We start from the raw sequence: 16,199 nt of genomic DNA, 5'->3' as shown, positions 1-16,199 counted from the left end.
ACCAGGGATCGAACCCATGTCCCCTGCATTGGCAGGCGGATTCTCAACCACTGTGCCACCAGGGAAGACCTTAACTTGGCAGGCTTATTGAAAAGAATTATGTTCTCACTTTTTTTAAAAAAGCGTTTGTGCCAGGGTTGCATGTGACTTGACCTCTCCCAGAGGGTGGTGTTTTAGTAAAAAGCAGCTCTTATTTTTATAGAGGGGTGGAGAAAGCAGGGGGTAAAATAGTATCCTCTTTAGGGTTAGGTCAGGGTATATGGCTTAATTGTTGTAAATATTAGGTTAACCTTTAAGACCGAAATTCTAGATCTAATCTTATAAATAGAAGGAAAAATTTTCTCTTAGCCTACAGGGCCAGTACAAGTAGACACACATCAGATAGCTGGACTTTAATTGCTGTTACTTTCTTATTTAAACGTTAAATTATTAGGCATTGTGTAACATTTTCTAATATCTAAAAACTAACAGAAGCCTCAGCTTTAATAGAAGGCCTTAATTCTGTAACACACTAAGGTCCCTGTCTCTACTGTTCATATCTTAAAATAAGTGTGAGCCCCCCAGATGATTTGTCTGTTGCTTCCTCCTGTCTAGAAAGCATTGCTGACAGCATTTAGCATTTGAGGAAGATACTGTTGCAGCTCAGAAAGGAGTGAAGTGACCTTTATCTGTGACTTAACCTTCAACTTTATAAGATACTCAAGGTCCTCAGCCACAGTTAAGTCAAAACATATCATTCCACATTAAATATTTGGTATTTAAACAGAAGAGCTAGAGGAAGTTAGAGGAAGACCATTTTTCTTTTAAAAAGGTTGACTGAGTTTCTTTGCCTTCACACTATCATTTCCTAATCGTCTTCTACTACCCAGAGTAGTCTGGAGATTACCGTCTCTAATTAATGAAATATTCTGGACAATGGGTTTAAATGTGCATATGTATGTGTGTGCATTTTAATTTGATTAATTATTAAGTAGTTTCAGGTTTACTAAGCTAGAAAGGAATAGTTATTTTCTTTAGAATTCTAAAACATAAAATAGAACATTTATTCCTGCTTTGAGTCCGTATTTGAGTTTTATTAACTGTCCTGGACAGTACTATTTCTTTTATTTATTTATTTTTGGATGCGTTGAGTCTTCGTTGCTGCATGCCGGCTTTCTGTAGTTGTGGTGAGCGGGGGCTGCTCTTCGTTGTGGCTCATGGGCTTCTCATTGCAGTGGCTTCTCTTGTTGCGGAGCACAGGCTCTAGGTGCATGGGCTTTGGTAGTTGCAGCATGTGGGCTCAGTAGTTGTGGCGTGTGGGCTCTAGAGCGCAGGCTCAGTAGTTGTGGCTCACGGGCTTAGTTGCTCTGCGGCATGTGGGATCTTCCCGGGCCAGGGCTTGAACCCGTGTCCCCTGTATTGGCAGGCGGATTCTTAACCACTGCACCACCAGGGAAGCCCTGGACAGTACTATTTCTTGAGCAGGATTTGAGTTTTGCTTATAAGTGTCCCTTTTTATACATTTTGTCATAGGGTTGAACCTTTCTTCCTTCCATCCTTTCAGCTTTATTGCCTCAGCTTTGAGTTAGCTGTTCTGCTTAGAGATCTTGAGTTCTTTTTTTAATGTTTATTTTATTTATTTATTTTTGGCTGCATTGTGTCTTTGTTGCTGTGCACGGGCTTTCTCTAGTTGCGGCGAGTGGGGACTACTCTTCATTGTGGTGGGTGGGCTTCTCATTGCTGTGGCTTCTCTTGTTGCAGAGCACGGGCTCTAGGCACGCAGGCTTCAGTAGTTGTGGCTCACAGGCTCTAGAGCGCAGGCTCAGCAGTTGTGGCGCATGGGCTTTGTTGCTCTGTGGCATGTGGGATCTCCCGGACCAGGGCTCGAACCCATGTCCCCCGCATCGGCAGGCAGATTCCGAACCACTGCACCACCAGCGAAGCCCAAGATCTTGAGTTCTTGACGTAGACTTGGTATCTGGAGAATTAGAAGATGCAGGTTTCATTGGGACTAATGTGTAGTGGTTATTTTGGGGAAACTTCTTGCAAAGGGAATATATCACTTGTTAAAGCAGGAAGAACGTGATAATCTATATAATTTCACCTCTAGAGAACTGAAAGTAGTGTTAGTCAAAGCAAATTGTACTTTTCTGAATAAATCAACTTTTGAATACATTTTTCCAGTAATCCTTCTTTTTGTTCCCGTTGGGATGATTGTCTGCAGAAGCATCTCACAGTCCTGAATCACAGGGGAGTGTTTTTTTGTTTTTTTTTTTTTGCGCAGGGGAGTGTTTTTAATGCCCAAATAGTTGAGGCTTCAGAATTGTTGATACAAGTGTGATCTGTTCCATTTGATAGAAATTGAGTTTATACTCTGATCTCATTTTTCTTTAGTTATAATGCTTCATGTTGTGATGCCCCTAGACAAATAAGGTTGGCTTTGAGACCACTAGACTATAGTATTTGAAGAAGAGCCTTGGCATCTGAAAAGAAGCCGGCTGTAGCACTGCAATAGATACTGCCTAACCAGTTCCCTGTCAGATGAGTGCTCGCTGCAGAAAGTGTAAAACCAGATATCCTTATCCCTTGAGTACAGAGGGTCTCCTGCTACTTTTATTATTCAACTCTTGTGATCCAGCCAGATTCTTACTCAATTTCTCCTCTGGAGTTTCAGTTCACTATCAGGTACCCATCCTAGTAGATAGGAGATGTGTTTCACTGATGGAAAAACAATCCCTGTAGAACCGTCTTACTTCATTAGAGAGAGTATGAGGCTCAATGTAAAATGCTTCGAGATCATCAAAGATGCAAGGAATAAAGCTCTATATTACCTTTGGGTACTACTTAGTATTTGAAATTCTGCCAGAGCTATTGGATAAAATCAAATTACCTATTTTTCTTCACTGATGCTTATATTAAAATTGAAATTTAGTATTTATTTTTTTGGTATCACTTTCTTCTGGAAAATGTCTTGTAACTAATTGCATGTCAATCTGAAGATGAGTGTAGTAAGAAGAGTTTAAGAAGAACGGCAGCCTCATGCTGATGGCTGATAATGGATAATGATGGAGAGACTCAGGCTGATGATCGCTTAGTTCAAAATCTTTTTCAAGGTGAGCCTTTTGCCAGCTACACAGTTAGGTGGCCGAATGCAGTTGGAAGGAGGATTTTTAAGCTTCCACAATTTCAGCTTACTTACCAAATCTTTTTTCCTTGAATTTTCTGGTTAGAATAAAGCTATTAAGTAAAATTCTGCATTAATAACAAGCTAAGTGTTTTTTTTTCAAGTACATCAAAGTTTTGTTTTTATATGATTATAACTAAGGCAAAGACAAAAAAGTATTAATCAGAAAAATGAAAATTGTTACTCTAAGAATTTTCTTCCTATAAAAAAATATATTTAAATGATGGGAGATAACACCAGAATTACTCTTTCTCCTTCTCTCTTAACTCTTTACTTTAGAAAAGCAATCTACAGAAAACTTAGCAAAATATTTTATAAAAATCATAAATATAAATATTTTCTAGTTGGCTATTTCCCACTTCATAAAACTTGACATTTTCAGTTGTAAATGGTACAACTAAAGGAATTTTCTGTGCCCTATAGTCTCTTCTCAGCTTTTTGCTCAGCTATTTCAGATATGTAACCATTATCTTAATCTAATAATGGTTTTAATTGGATTTTAGGTCAAAGGAAACACTTAAGCTAGACGTGTGCTGACAGAATGTTATTAATGGAGACATAAGGTGATTACAGTGAGTTAAATGAAATAGCTTCTATATTGGTGCAAACTCTTTATCTTGGCATTCAAAGCCTTTCCAGTTCAGTCCACCTTTTCAACTTCACCTCTCTTTACCGCTAAAGAAATTATATCATTCTGACAAATTGTATTACTTGACTGTTTCCTAAACTTAATCAGTTATATCTATGTTTGTAATTTGATGCCTGAAGTAAGATGCAAATCGCAAGTGAGCTGTTTGGCCAGGAATTCTCGTTCCTAAGATAAGATCCCCCTTAAGTCCTTAAACTTTTTACTCTATACTCCCTGAGCATCCAGTCCATTCTGTGGTGTCAGTACTGGACCTTTGTCAAAGAACTGGCCCTGATTGCCTTCCCCAGTGCAGACTCTTAGTTCCTGACTTCATACAGAACATTTCCACAAAAATGCCCTACCGGTGCCTGAAACTCAGCATACCTGAGACAGAAGTCAGTATCTTCTAAAGGCATTTTCAGCCCCTCCTAACTGGGGAATCATCTAATCAATATTCATTCCTGAAATCCAGAAACCTATTGATATAAAATGTATTGATGGAGAGCCGTCTTGTCTTTATGTCCTTTGTATTTCCAGTGCTTGTCTATTCTACTTTTCTCATTACCTCTAACCTAAAATCTTGCAGCTGATGCTTGACCTCTTACCTCTCTGAACCCGTTCTGTCCACTGCTGTCAGGATTATTTTTCTAAAATATAGATTGGATTATATCACTTGTACCCAGAAACCTTGTGACTCTTTATTGTCTAGAGCATTGCTCTTCAGTAGAAATATACTGTAAACTGTATATGTAATCTTAAATTTTCTAGTAGCCACATTTAAAAAAGTAAAATGAAACAGATGGTGTTAATTTCAATTAATATATTTATTTAACCCAGTATATCTAAAACGTATGTTCAACATGAAACTAAGACATTTTACAATCTCGGGGGTACTACGTTTTTGGAATCCAGAGTGTATTTTACATTTAACAGCACATCTCAATCCATGCTAGCCACATTTCAAACTGAATAGCCACCTGTGGGTAGTGGCTCCTGTATTGGACAACACAGGTCTATAGCATAAAGCTTAAAGTTCTTGGACTGCAATTTTGGGCACCCCACAGCTTCAGCCCCTGCCCTGCATATTTCAACTTCTCCCCACTCACCCAAGCCCCACCCACACCTAATTTGCCGTTCTTTTCCTTTAATTACTCTTCCCTGCCTGAGGAAATCTGACTTACCTTCCAGGGCCAGATCTGAATGCCACTTCCTAGTGAAAGCTTGCTCCATTCTCGCAGTGCCCCATAAGCGTTAACCACTTGCTCTTGACTCTTCTGTAGTAGCATTTGTGAGAGCCGTTTGTCTAGATCCCATGAGTGAGTAGTCTAGCTACCCACTAGAAGGTGAGCTTCCCGGAGGCAGGATATGTCTCCCTCAGCTTCTGTTTCCTAGTATTCACTGTAGCCTCCATTTGCTCTTAGGGATATTCTTATCCATTGTTGTTTGATATCTTCGAGATCTGAAGCAATCTCTCCTTTAACAGTTGTTTTCTTTACCTCTGAATGAAATTTCCCTTTATATCTGGATCAGTTCCACTGTTCCATTGTGGATTGAAGCTTTTGCTTATGCAAGAGAGGAAATATTCATTTTCTTATAGAAATAACTGCCTAATATGAATTAAACTAGGTTTCAAATGTAGGTTATTCTGGTTTTAGCCTGGTTCTAATCCAAAATATAACTCTTCCTGTTATATAACTTGTTCTTTGTAAGTAAATTATGTATGTATACTAAGACTTTTTTCACACAGCTTTATTGAAAAGTTTATATGATTTTTGAATCTCTTTTCCCCCCTAAAGAGTCTTGGCCAATGGAGTTTTGCCTGTGTTCTTTTTCCCATATAAGAGCAGACAGGTGCCTGAAAGGTTACCTCTATTCTGGGAGAAATCTGATTAATGTTGAAGGGCTGTGCCAGGTCAGACCCTATAACCTGCTGACAGATTATTTAGTGAGTGCCGGGATCAGCTCTCAACATTATCTCAGGTTTTAATGGTTTTCTTATGAAGGATATTTGTAGATGAAACCAGTTTGTATTTAAAGTTAATTGTGGCTCTTAGATCAGAAACTGGTTAAGAAATTCTTTCCTCAAGCAAACTGTAGTTTGAGAAGAATGAATGATTCATCAGATGGAGTTGCAAGGACTATAATTGCATTCTGTGTTTTAACACAAATTGTTGCATTTAAATCATGGTAAAATCTTATCCCTGGTGACGTAAGAATTCCTCAAAAGAAGTTCCTATTAAACTACCTTAAATTTTTGTAAGAATTTCTAGATATCCTTACAGCTGCTTGAAAAGCACCAAAAAATGATACTCTTCCTGGGAGGGTAGGCCTCAGTCATCCCTGATGCTTCTCTTTCCCCCACCGTCACTGTACCCCGTTCAGTGTACCTGTGAGTCTTTTTGTTTCACTGGATCCCAAATCCCTGCACTCTAACTGCACTGCCATCATTTCACAACTGGGCTACTGAGACAGTCTCCTGATTTATTCCCTTTTCTGCTTTTGCTCTCCACACAGCAGGCAGAAGGATCTTTCTTCTTATCATTATTACTATTTAAATTTTATATAATGGAAAATTTCAAATATACATCAAGGTAGAGGGATGAATGTACCTCTCATTATTCAACTTCAGTTATCCATTCATGGCCAGTCTTGTTTCATCTACTCTTTTGTCACCCCCCCCCAATATTTTGAAACAAATCGCAGACATCATATCATCTAACCAGCTAATTTGGAATTGCCCTAAAGTGAAATTTTGCCTTGGGACTTCCCTGGCGGTCCAGTGGTTAAGACTCTGAGCTTCCACTGCAGGGGGCATGGGTTCAGTCCCTGGTCTGGGAACTAAGATCCCACATGCCACACGCGCGCAGCATGGCCAAAAAAAAAAAGGGAAATTTTGCCCATTGGTTGGTCACAAAAGGTGAGGAAAGTTGCTTCTCCAGTAGTGGTAAGTTATTTGTCAACCTCTTTACTGTCTTCCAATTCTGTTTCTTATTATTTTTTCAGGATGTGTTCCATTTCTGCTTGATAAGTGCCATCACCAGAAAAATAGTTTAATGTGTTAATTTCATGTTAAGCCAGTTTTTCAGGGATACATATAAGCACTTTCCTACTTTTGCATCAAATATGCTCTTTGAAGTGTGTGTGAAAGTTGAATGTACAAAAAATGTAAATATAGGTCAATTATACTTAAAAACAAACTCATAGGAAAAGAAATCAGGTTTGTGGTTACCAGAGGCAGGAATACGGGAAGGGAATTGGATGAAGGCAGTCAAAAGGAGCAAACTTCCAGTTATAAGATAAATAAGTACTAGGAATGTAATGTACAACATGATAAATGTAATTAACACTGCTGTGTGTTATATATGAAAGTTGTTGAGAGCAAATCCTAAGAGTTGTCATCACAAGGAAAAAAATATTTTTCTATTTAATTTTGTGTCTACATGAGATGATAGATGTTCACTAAACTTACTGTGGTATCACTTCATGATGTTTGTAAGTCAAATCATTATGCTGTACACCTTAAACTTTTACAGTGCTGTAGGTCAATTATATCTCAATAAAACTGGAAGAAAAAATGTAAATGTGTATGTGGGGAGGATGTTTCATGCTCAGATAGCCTTAAAAATTATAAAAATTATATATTATATAAATTATATAATTCCCTAATTAATATTTTTATCATAAAATCAATACATGCTCATTATAAAAATAAAATTTTAATAATACAAAACAGTATGAAGTAAAAAGCTTAACTCTCCCATTTGTTCACGGATCTTTTTTTTTTTTTTTTTGTTCACGGATCTTTTATTTTGAAAACAACTATAGTTGTCATTCCAGAAAGCTTCATTTGTGGTCACTTAAAATTTTAATAATGTATATATCTGACATTTTAGTTTGAATTTTAGTTTAGTTTGAATTTCAAATAAACAACCTCACAGTTTTTGAATTTAGTAGACTGTTGAATTTAGAAATTGATTTTAATGTTGAACAACTAGCTTGGTGTTGCAAGGGATTGAATAGGAGATGGTATGGTGTTGACTTTGATGTCTAATTTTTCTTGAGCACTAGTTTCCTCTCGATAAAGGAGTCTTAGGCAGACTGTGAACTCATCAGCAGCTCTATGGACCCGTGAAAAATCTCTATACTAGTGCTGTTTAATAGAAATATAATGTGAGCCACACATGTCATTTTAAATTTCCTAATATTCACATTAATTAAAAATAAAAAGAAACAGGTCACATTAATTTTAATAATGTATTCTCTTTAGCACATTATATCCAAAATATTAGTTCAACATGTAATTAGTATAAAAATTAATGAGCTATTTTACCCTTTTTTTCATACTAACAAGTTTTCAAAAATCCAGTGTGTGTTTTATACTTAGAGCACTTCTCAGTTTGCATCTGCCCTATTTCTAGTGCCTGCTAGCCACGTGTGGTAGTGGCTGTTATACTGGGCAGTGCGGCCCTGTACAGGATAGAGGTTGTCTCAGAGGGAGGAGGGAAAGGGGGTGGGATGTATTCTTAATTTTGTTCTCTCTTTCACAGTTATTGACCAATATTTGAAGTTAAAAGTTTGCTGCTTTCGGTATTCTTAATGATGGACAGCTCTGGCTCAGTTGTATTCTCACTAGCATCAGCACTTTTTAAAAAAAATCCATTTTCATTCCTATAAAATACAACAAAGATTAATAACACAAATACTTCTGTACAAAGATGAAAATCCTGCTGAAATCGAACTCTTGGCTGGGAGGCAATGCCACCCTGTGGTAGCTCACGTGTTTATTCATCAATATATGAAAGATCAGATTCTAACTAGAGAATGTGGCTTAGGAGTATTAGTGTTTAATACATTAAACCTGAGCACTTTTTATTCTGAATTTCAGGGTAAATAGATGTACTAGTATGTAGTAAAATTAGTATTAGGAAAACGGGGGTAAGAATTCCTGAGACGTTGGTAAGAATATCCTTTGAATGTAAATTTCTTTTTTTAGGGGTCGCAGATGGTGTAGGAGGATGGAGAGACTATGGAGTTGATCCGTCTCAGTTCTCAGGGACTTTAATGCGGACATGTGAACGGTTAGTGAAAGAAGGACGGTTCGTCCCAAGTAATCCCATTGGAATCCTCACCACAAGCTACTGTGAGTTGCTGCAAAATAAAGTACCTTTGCTTGGTAAGTAGATATCCTATGCGTTTTCCTCTCTAAAGAAGCCCAGGAGATGGTTAACAACAAAACCAAGAAAATCACTTACCAGCCCAGCTCTTTTTCTGAGGCTCTTCCTATTAAGCAATTTGATGGAGAAGCTGTGGGCAACACCAGAATACATAATACTGCTTGAAATAGATACAACCACTTTGGAAAACAGTTTAGAATTACAGAATAAAGTTCCACTTCTGGGTCTTTACCCTGGACTAGAGAAACTCTTGCACATCTGTGTATCAAAACATAGGTACAAGAATGTTCATAGTAACATTATTTATAATAGCAGAAAACTGGGAACAACCTAAAAGCCCATTTATAGTAGAAAAACGCATTTTGAAAAGGAACGAGTTAAGGTTGCATGCAGTACTCAGGAACATGTTGTTGAGGGAAAAGAGGACATTGCAGAATATCACCTAACAGTCTGATTCCATATATTTCAAATTCAGAAACATAAACAAGTAAAACTGTATTGTTTAGGGATTCTAAAATATGATAAAAGAAGAAAGAAAAGCAAGTGGTTGTATAATTGGGATAGTGATTCTCTCCCAGGCAGGAAGAAAGGGGATAGGTCCAGCATGTAAAACTCAGTTGATTACCTGTGAGGAGTTCAGGTTGCAAATTGGCTCCCCAGCTACTAGCAGTTAACATTTAGTCTGTGTAGATCCCTGTTAATCTTGTATTAGAAAATTTACTAATACCCAGTGTTTGTTTTCTGGTATGCTAATGGAGCATCCTTTGGCTAAGCTTCTACATTTGTTTGTTAAATGGTTTCTTGGGGACTTACCCAAGCCTTCTAAGCAGGCTCTCAGAAAGGGTGTTATTAAGTTTCTGCTAACTGCCAGCATCTTTCTGGTTACTAGAAGGCCTCCCTCCCAATCACCATGCACATTTAAAATCAGCCCTCAATGTTCAATGTTAACAGAGATCTCCATGTTGTAGAATTTTGCCTTCAATTTAAAACCTTTGTAAGAAGGGGTACTTTTCATCATGCTACCATCTTCTGTCTTCTCTGTGCTGTGATTAACTAGCTTGTTCTCCTTCTAACTGAAGAGAAAGCTTGTCTAGAAGTTTCAATATACTGGTTTGTCTTAATTTGCTGTTTTGGGCATGCAATCTTGAGCTTGCCTGATACCGTGAAACATCCTATATTCTATTTCATCTCTGTAAACTTGCCGTATGACTTTGGGCAAACCACTTAACCTCTGACCCCTTATTTCATATGTTAACTGGATAAATCTTTTTTATGAAAAGCAATGACTTAAAGCTTCTTGCAATACTCAGAAACATGTTGAGGGAAAAGAGAACATTGCAGGGTGCCATCTAACAAAAGAACCTGTAGACAGGGATACCAGGGGCCTGAGTCTTCTGCCAACACCACCCCACCCTGTACCCCACAGTGCATTTACTAAATTACTGTGACTTGGAATAACCTGTTAAAACCTGTAACACCTATCCTGATTTTGTACTTTGAAAGCTTTGTTTTTTGCTGTATTTCTTCCTTGTTCCTACTTTTTCCCCTATTCACCTTCATGTAACTGGGAGAGCTTAATAAAATAAATTTAAGGACATATAAGAGTTTTTCTTGCACTGAATATTATGACTACCTCTTTCTCCTAAAAAACACAGTGAAATAATCCTTCGTTACCATGTTTGATACATATACACTTCTCTCTTACCTTATCTACACATCTCTAAGCTATTTGTAACTAAAACTCAAGCATATTTTGGCAAAGACAGGCTGCTGAGTTTTACTGAACCTCAGCTATACTTGCAAGTAATAATTTTATAAGATTAGGTGATCCTTTTTTTAAAAATTCTGCCATTGCTAAAAAGCCTATAACATAATTCCAATATAAAGGGCAAGCTGATAGCTGTAACCACTTATTTCTTGAGAATTTCTAGCTGCTTTTAGATCTGGGTTGGCATCACAGGCTAATTGTTGACATATTATTTCTTCAGAAACCCTTAAGTGGATTTAGGTCTTATGAAGCCAACATATCTTAAGAATTTGAGGGGTTAATCCCAGTAAGGCTATCCCTTTCTTTCTTTGCTGCACAAAAGGCTTAGTGGTAGTTTACAGAGTAAGGGCCAGGTGATAAAAATACTTCCATGTTAGCGTGAGGGATTTGCTCAGGGACCTGTCTGGATTGCTCAGTCGTCAGAACATTCAACACTGTTGTTCTTAGCACTCTTTTCTTCTTTGCCAGTTTGTTCCTCTCCAAACACGTAAGAATGGTGAGCTCTTCTCCCAGTATTAGGCTACCAGGGCCTGAGCCGCTGTACGCATCAGTAATTTGAAGAGGCAGAGGAGTTTACACACTATGAGCCCAGATGATTCTGTAAGGCTGAGCTTCCCTTCGTTGGTGCTGCTTTGCATATTAAAGCTCTGTCTATCACTCATGAGGACCATTTTGATTCTAACGCAGTGGGTTACTGCCACAAGGGTAGCAAAATGATAGCCTGGATTTGTCAGTGAGTGATAATGAGTCAATGTGAGTCCTTCCTGCAGCACAGTTTTCAAGGCTGTGCTACTCATCTGTCATTTTTTTGTTCTCAGTTAAATTAATTCCATCAGCTTTCAGAAGATCTTTTGTGTGGTGATTCTATTAATGACGTAAATGATTGGAGTTTCTGTGCATTGAGTTAGGAAGGAAGGGTAATTGGTGATTTTAGCTCTAATATAAGCTATGGAGTAGGTTCTCTGACAGCATGGCCAGTTAGTTACAATACCCATGTTTTTCTTTTCTTTGACAATGGGTAGGGACTAGATAGCTTAGCATTAAAGCGTCAAGTTTATATACATGCATATACTGTAGATAACAAGGAAACAGAATTTCTGAACATTACAGTGACACAAATGATTATATTTAAGTGTTTTTAAATTAAGTTACACATTTTCACTAAGGAAAAATTAATAACAAAAATTAAATTACCTATAATCCACTAAGAAAACTGTTAATTTTTCAGTGATTATACTCCCTGGCTTTTTTTCTTTGCCCATAGAATAATAACAACAGGAATTGAATCTACTGTGTGCTCACAATAGCTCCAGTGAGGTAGATTTGTAGGCATTTTTGTTCCTCATTTTGTTAGGAAGAAACTGAGGCCTAGAGAGAATAAGTGGTTTGCCCACGGTCATGTCATGTGGCTAGAAAATCATAGAGCACTGGGATTTAACACAGCTGGTTCCACAACCTGTTTATTTTGTTTCTTTTTGCCTTTTTTTTTTTTTATGCGGTACATGGGCCTCTCACTGTTGTGGCCTCTTCCGTTGCAGAGCATAGGCTCCGGACGCGCAGGCTCAGCGGCCATGGCTCATGGGCCCATGGCCGCTGAGCTGAGATTCCCACGGCATGTGGGAATCTTCCCAGACCGGGGCACGAACCCGTGTCCCCTGCATCGGCAGGTGGACTCTCAACCACTGCGCCACCAGGGAAGCCCAATTTTATTATTTTAAATTTATTTATTTAATTTATTTATTTTTGGCTGCATTGGGTCTTCGTTGCTGCACACGGGCTTTCTCTAGTTGCGGCGAGCGGGGGCTACTCTTCATTGTGGTGTGCGGGCTTCTCTTGTTGTGGAGCATGGGCTCTAGGCACGCGGGTTTCAGTAGTTGTGGCAGGCAGGCTCAGTAATTGTGGCTCACGGGCTGTAGAGCGCAGGCTCAGTAGTTGTGGTGCACAGGCTTAGTTACTCCGCGGCATGTGGGATCTTCCCGGACCAGGGCTTTAACCCGTGTCCCCTGCATTGGCAGGCGGATTCTTAACCACCGTGCCACCAGGGAGGTCCCCAGTCCCTTAATTTTAGATGTTGAGGTTGTTACCAGTTCTTTGTGATCTTATGCAGTGTTTTTGTACTTAAGTCTTGTTTGCATCTCTAATTATTTTCTTATGATAAATCCTCACAGTAGAATTGCTAGATCAAAGGATATGCACATATTTCAGGGCAATATTGTCCTTTAGAAAAGTTATTTAGTTCTACTCTCTTACCACTGTGAAATGAGAGTGACCATGTTTCCTACACTAGTGCAGTGATCATTTTTTAGAAATATATTTACAGACCATTTACATTTATTTCTTGGTAAACTGCTCATTTTTCTATTTTGCCATTTTTCTGGCAAAATAGTCACTTGTTTCACTTAAATTATCTTTAATTTTCAGATATATTTCTCTCACACAATTTTAGTGGCTATCAAATAGCTAACACTTGCATTATTTTGTTAGGATAAATCCTCACAGTAGAACTGCTAGATCAAAGGATATGCACGTATTTCAGGGTATAGGTTGAAATTTTAGCACTTGAAAGCACTTTCACTAATTGTACTATCAGCCTCAGTGTGGGGAAGGTCATGTGAGCTGTGTGCTGCAAAGGTACACAGAAGCTTCTGCTTGGAATGTGGTCTCTTCTCTCTGAACAGGTAGTCTCTGTAAAGTGAACAGGTTGATTCCACAAGCTACCTGGGAAAATTGGTCTTGTTACTTCATAGTGAGTCAGTCTTCAGTAAAAGTTCTTCATGACCTCAGCAGATGGAAATTCTGTTTAAAATTGTAGTTATGTGCCTTGTCTTAAATGTTAGTGAATTTCACAGAGAAGGCTTTCTGCCTATGACTAATGAGAAATGTCTTGGAAACGTAACATGCTCCTTCTGGCATTTTAAGTATTAAAACTTAATATCTCAACAACATCCTTTTGAGCATTTGAGATAGATTATAGCACTATTGAAATAATGTGGTTAAATAACAGCCATTTTTATTGTTTCCTATCTCTGCAAGTGGAAGAATCCAAGTCATCACTGGCCCACGTAACTATGCATAGTATAAATCCTGTTTTCTTTCCCCGTCACGTTGATCCTCATCAGGTTACTACGGACATTGATATGGAGCCATAACTAAGAAAGGTCCTGTTTAGGCAAAGGAGATTCAAATTACGGCATGTTGCTCTTTGGGGCGATATGATAAAAATGTGTATGCAGAGACAGCCTAGAAAGAGAAAATAAATGGAGATCATTTTTGTTTCTAGGTAGCAGTACTGCCTGCATCGTGGTGCTGGACAGAACTAGCCACCGCTTGCACACAGCAAACCTGGGCGACTCAGGCTTTCTGGTTGTCAGAGGTGGTGAAGTTGTACACCGATCAGATGAACAGCAGCATTACTTCAACACTCCGTTCCAGCTCTCAATCGCACCCCCTGAAGCCGAGGGAGTCGTCTTGAGTGACAGGTAATCTCCCCATTCTCACCAACAGGTTCCTTCCCATTCCCCTTAACTACAGTGTTGGAGATAGGCATTTTCCATTCTCATGTGAGAAAAGAAGGCACACTGAGGACCTTTTAGTCTGACATCGAAAGATACTGTGCTTGAACTTGATATTTCAGCCAAGTTGAATTCTGATAAACACCTGATAATTTGACAAGACTATGAAAATACTATTTCAGGCTTACAGAATATCAGTTTTTCATACCAAGACCACATGGTACATACAGTTGTATTTGTTAAATTGTGCTGGAGAAATGAGTCATTGTTTGTCTGTGCCATTGCCTATACAAGATTTTGCATACGTTATTAGGGAAAAATGCAGACAGACATCTGCTTTATTTATCAGAATAACTTCCTGATTCTCAGGGCCTCCTATAATATGCATCAAATAGAACTTGCAGTCCCTGCAAAACTTGTCAGGCAAAATTAACTTTCAGGAAATGGACTCAGGTGGTCTGATGGTGCTCTTGATGTGTTCTGTTCTTTTTTTCTTCTGATACCTTCTCTCAGTTCATTTTTAAATTGTCAAGAACTTTCCAGGAAAATCAGGACTTTTTTGAATCAACTTTTACAGTTTATCTTTTCTAAGATCAGAGTACAGAGTAACACTAAAACAGTCTCAGATTTCACTGCCTTTAACAGCCTTACAGGGCTTGACACAAACATTGTTGGCAATTCATAAATGTGGTTAAATGGGTAATGAACCTTTTGTAAAAGTAGAAGCATTCTAGCAAGTGCCTATTGTCTCTACTTAATAGTTCTTATTGGGCCAAATCTTAAGTCCAAACTAAGATAAAATGATGATTACTGCCATCTTTTAAACTGGAATGAGCATACTGTATAATTAAGTACAGTATTACCCATCTGAAGTCTATTGCTGACTCCTAGAGAGAGGGAAGCAGTTTTTTACTTTCAGATTAAGGCAGATTACTATAATTGGAAGAAAATTTGATTATAGGCCCTTCTTCAGTTGGCTGTAATGCACATCAATATTAGCCCTGTTGGAGTGGGGAGAACTCAGAACCCCAAGGCGTTCGTAGATGTCAAGTTCAGCTAACAGTTTTTGGAGAACAGTGCTTTAATTTTCCTTTACTTGATCCTTGTTGTTTTGGCTTCTGAGTGCTAGAGCGGCCCTGCTGTACCTCACACGCTATCTTTGGGACAGTCTGGTCAGGACAGCACTTGGCCTGGCCTGCCAGTGAGGTGGAGGTTGCTACCCCTGGAGCCCAGAGGCAGCATGCTAGCATGTGATTTCAGCTCGTGTTTCAGTGCAGTCAAAAGTTTCCAGCAGCACAGTATGTTCAATCAAAATGGGCAAAACTGCAGCTGGCGAAACACCAAGCTCATGGGTGGGAGTGTTGGGAGAAGAGGACGATCTGTCCAATGGCAGCGAGTCTCTCACAGACAGAATAGCAAAGGACACTCCTGGGGAAAGAAAAACCTCAGCATAAAATAGAACTTCCGTGCCAACCTGGTCATTAATCTAAACTTCTAGAATCTGATTAGTTTCCAAAGACTGAGCAAATGTGAAATGTCTTGTATTGTTTCTCTTTATTCCACGGAAGAAATCGACCTGGTTTCTACCAGTTTTACAGTCTTTTTTTAATTTTCTTATTTTTTGGTCTTTTTTGTTTCCCAGCTGCATGTTATCTCCTTAGTTATTAGTCCCTCTTATCTATAAAATATTATTTTAAGCTTAACTTACAGATTTCCTTTAGTAGCTGTTCTTACAAAATGTTTACTGTATAACTGTGTAAGCGAAAGCTAATTTGTTCCTTGCCAAAAGCCCGTCACAGAACTTCTAGATGTGCTGCTGCTTTCCTCAGTCAAGAGAAGACAAACTAGAAATTTCCTCAATGCGCTTTGCGTAAATCCCCAGCAGGCATGGGTGGGCTGTTTGTTTTTATGTTTTCTTTTTGCAAATTTTATAACATGTCACTTACACAAGTTT

At 38.5% G+C, this 16,199-nt stretch overlaps 1 protein-coding gene across 2 annotated transcripts in view; it reads left to right on the top strand.

The window, feature by feature from the left end:
• The window catches only part of PPTC7 (protein phosphatase targeting COQ7), a 48,667-nt gene that overhangs the window by 14,827 nt on the left and 17,641 nt on the right, over window positions 1-16,199 (top strand). For both annotated transcript variants that reach the window (XM_089894485.1, XM_022597755.3), the window contains exons 2-3: window positions 8,785-8,964; window positions 14,014-14,212. In XM_089894485.1, the coding sequence (XP_089750611.1) occupies window positions 8,785-8,964; window positions 14,014-14,212 (379 nt within the window). The remainder of the gene's footprint in view (window positions 1-8,784; window positions 8,965-14,013; window positions 14,213-16,199) is intronic.

This window comes from Delphinapterus leucas, chromosome 14 (genome assembly GCF_059928025.1).
Source record: "Delphinapterus leucas isolate spDelLeu-1000000601 "Yukka" chromosome 14, BTC_Dleu_Yukka2, whole genome shotgun sequence".
Classification (NCBI taxonomy): domain Eukaryota; kingdom Metazoa; phylum Chordata; class Mammalia; order Artiodactyla; family Monodontidae; genus Delphinapterus; species Delphinapterus leucas.
The sequence above is the reverse complement of the archived record's forward strand: the minus strand, read 5'-3'. Positions and strand labels throughout refer to the sequence as shown.